This window comes from Zea mays, chromosome 3 (assembly GCF_902167145.1).
Source record: "Zea mays cultivar B73 chromosome 3, Zm-B73-REFERENCE-NAM-5.0, whole genome shotgun sequence".
Lineage (NCBI taxonomy): Eukaryota > Viridiplantae > Streptophyta > Magnoliopsida > Poales > Poaceae > Zea > Zea mays.
The window spans coordinates 8,973,677-8,976,952 of record NC_050098.1 but is presented as its reverse complement, the minus strand read 5'-3'; the positions used below and the strand labels follow the sequence as shown (position 1 = coordinate 8,976,952).

The 3,276-nt window shown below is 55.3% G+C and overlaps 1 protein-coding gene across 1 annotated transcript; it reads right to left on the bottom strand.

Annotated features, from left to right (window-relative positions):
• LOC103649660 (bromodomain-containing protein 1) lies at positions 1-2,717 on the bottom strand. The gene is made up of 2 exons (XM_008675392.4): positions 653-2,717; positions 1-315 (listed from the first exon to the last, which is right to left on the bottom strand). Exons 1-2 carry the CDS (start codon positions 2,273-2,275, stop codon positions 268-270), a joined length of 1,671 nt encoding a protein of 556 aa, XP_008673614.2. The 5' UTR covers positions 2,276-2,717; the 3' UTR covers positions 1-267.
• Between the last annotated feature and the right edge of the window lie 559 nt (positions 2,718-3,276).

Below are 3,276 nucleotides of genomic sequence, written 5' to 3'. Positions count from 1 at the left end.
TGAATGCTGAAACTGGAAACTTGCTCAACAAATGGATGGAAGTACAATACCAATGGAGATCTTATTAAGCTTATTAGTTCTGCATGAACCTACCGACAACAGCACACTTTCTGATCGTGATCTTGAGGACAATGTGCAAAATAATTAAATAAAAAGCAACTTATTCGACTATTGTTAACATAGTACACGAGACTCTCCTACGTACAACAAATCCTAATAACAACAAGCGCATCTTCAGGCACCCAATTTTATCCATCTCCCATATCATCATTCTTGTCCTCTCGCCACAATCTTGTACTTGCCTGTCAATTGTTGCTGCAAGAACAGAAACACAAATGGAGTTAGAAAAAAATAACATTTCCGTCACGGTTCGTTTAGGAGGTGTTTGGTTACACCCCGCTGAAATTTAGCCTCTGTCCCATCGAATATTTGAACCTCCGTTCCAGATATTAAATGTAGTCAGATTATAAAACTAATTTGTCAGCCGAAGATTAAAAGACGAGACGAATTTAGTCCAGTTGGTTGAGTCTATATTTCATAGACCTATTTAAAAGTCAAACGCTTGATGTGACCCGGGCTAAACTTTAAAAGGAGCAACCAAACACCTTCTTAATGTCGGCAAACTAATTAGTAAATGTCGTTATCACTCTACCTTCTCCCATAGCTCGGTGTGCTCTCTGCAGAAGCCGGCGACGATGGCGCCGCCGCCGCCCTTCCCCTCCTGGTACTCGATGCAGAGGCCGGCGCCGAGGCCGCAGGAGACGTGGAAGCCCAGGCCGCACTTGGGCTGGGAGCACTCGAGGGCGCACCCGTTGTTGTTGCCCCCGCAGACGTAGCAGCCCCTGGCGAACCGGTGCGCGGGGACGCGGGAGCAGTCGATGCCGTCGCGCCCGTCGGGGTCCCGGAAGAACACCTCCGGCACGAGCAGCGCGCACGAGATGTGCGCCCACTTCCCCTCCGTCGTGCGCTTCATGGCGCCGCCCCCGGCCGGGCAGAGGCAGCAGCTCCGGCGCCGCGCCGCCGCCGGCTTGCCCCTCCCGGCGACGCACGGCGAGCAGAACCAGTCGCCGTCTGGGATGGCCCGCGCCAGCGGGTTGCCGTAGCAGGACGCGTGCACCATGAGGTCGCACCCGTCGCAGAACACGATGGGGTCCGACGGGTCGCCGTCGGTGCTCGCGCACACGGCGCAGCGCACGCCGTCGTCGTCGTCCTCCACGTCCACGGGCTCCTGCTCTCGCCCTTGTTCTTGGCCCGCCACTTCATCAGCTCCATTCCTCGTCACGTCTTTGAGCGATGCTCCCTTAGCATCAGCCGCTTCGTCAGATTTCCTGAGCGCTTCAGCCACAGCTTCATACTGCTCGACATCGACGATCTCGCACGGCTTCTCCAGATGCTTCCCTTCACGTGGTGGAGACCTTGGCTTCATGGACACCTGCTCCTTGGTTCCCTTATGGTTGATGGGCTTCTCAGGTTTCTTGAACTCTTTGCCTCTGGCGCGTTCTTCGGCGCCACTTGCCACTCTAGAACTGACGGCGCCGCCGTCGACGTGCGTACTGGATCCTTGAGGCCTGGCTTCTTTGGCGGCGACTAGCCGAGCACCGTCTGACTGCACGGATGGAGGCGGCACAAACGGCGGCATCACGCGCTTGTTGACCGGCAGGCAAACCGGGGTAGAACGGGCAGCGTCCTCCCGACGATTTGGCGAGTGGGCGCGCTTCTTAGCCCAGACGGAGGCCGAAGCAACCGTATCCTCCAGGGGCTCGGCGCAAGAGAGAGCGTTGGCTGGTCGGCGCGCCGGAACGGAACCGGCGGCGTGGCCCCGAGGCGCTGGCGCGTGGACGCGCTTCTTAGTCGACACGCGGGCCCAAGAGACCACAACCGGCGGAGGCGGCAGCGGAGCGCACGGGCGCTCCTGGGCCGGAACGCGCGCCGGCACGGCCGCATCCGCCGGTGCTGCGCAGGCGCGCTTCTTAGCGGGGAGGCACGCGGGCGCCGCGTCCTCCGGCGGCGACGGCACGATGGCTCGTTTCTTCGCCGGGAGGCAGAATGTGGCGCCGGCCACCTCCACCCGCGGCGCCGCGATGACCCTCTTCTTCACCGGGAGGCAGAGAGCGACGGCTGCTTCCTCCGGCGTGTGCGACGGCAGCATGCGCTTCTTGGCCGGCAGCGGCACGCTGGGAGTCGATCCGAGGTGGGAGCCGACGTGCCTGAATCGCTTCGATGGCGGCAGGTCGCGGACGCGGCCGCTCGCAATGCTGTTCTTGGCGATCTCCATGGATGGCGGGCAGCGAGATGGATGAGCTAAGCTAGGGGAGAAGAATTTTTCTGGGCGCGGGAGTTCCCAGCCGAGAGAAAGACGGGGTTTTACAGATCGCGCGAGCTCGAAAGTTTTCCGGGGTAAGCGCGGCGGCGGAGGAATCTGAGCAACATTTTGGCTTGGTGGGAAGACGAAATCGGAAGGCGAGGCGACGGCAACTTTCGTTTTGGGGTTGAAATTTTGAAATGGGCGTAGTGTTTCTGCCGCGGGGCATCGGCGGACTGCGATTTGCGGGGAAATTTTTTTGTTTTCGTTTGTTATGGGAAGAAGCTTGTAGCGGCGAAATGGCGCCAACCAGTGCCCCGTGCGCGCGCCAGATTGGGAATTGCGAATCGAGCAGGAGCAGTTGATTGAGCCTGATTGCTCCCAAAATAAACATGCCCTTTCTATGGGCCGACAACCCATGTACAGTAACGGGCGTGGGCCGTGTGGCCTCAGGGCTCAGGCCCTCGCTCAACTATTGAACAAATCTGATTCGCCTCACTCAGCTGAAAAACTATTTTAATTTTAAAGCTGTCCGCAGTAGTATAAAATAGAGAATTTATACATGATCTAGTATATAGATCCATCTAATAATATGTGTTGTTTGTTTAACTCTTAATATATTCAAATTGAATTATATAATTTAGGGGTAAACAAACAAGCCTAAGTTTTGAAACGTTTGAATCACCTCTATAGGCGGTTTTGGAAGCGGATTTGACTAACGTAGCGTCAAATCAGTCGCTCCACATGGCGCTAGGTTGTATATCAAGCCAACTCAGCTCGACTCGGCTCGTTAAGCTAATGAGCCACAGAGTCAGCTCAATTCGGCTCGTTTACGAGCTCGAACTAACTTGTTTAGCTCGCGAGCTACAGCGGGAAAAAAAATAATATGTATATAATAATCAATTTATAGTTAACTTTAAACTAATTTAATAATAGAAAATAGTAATTATATCAGTAGTTTCACATACCACATC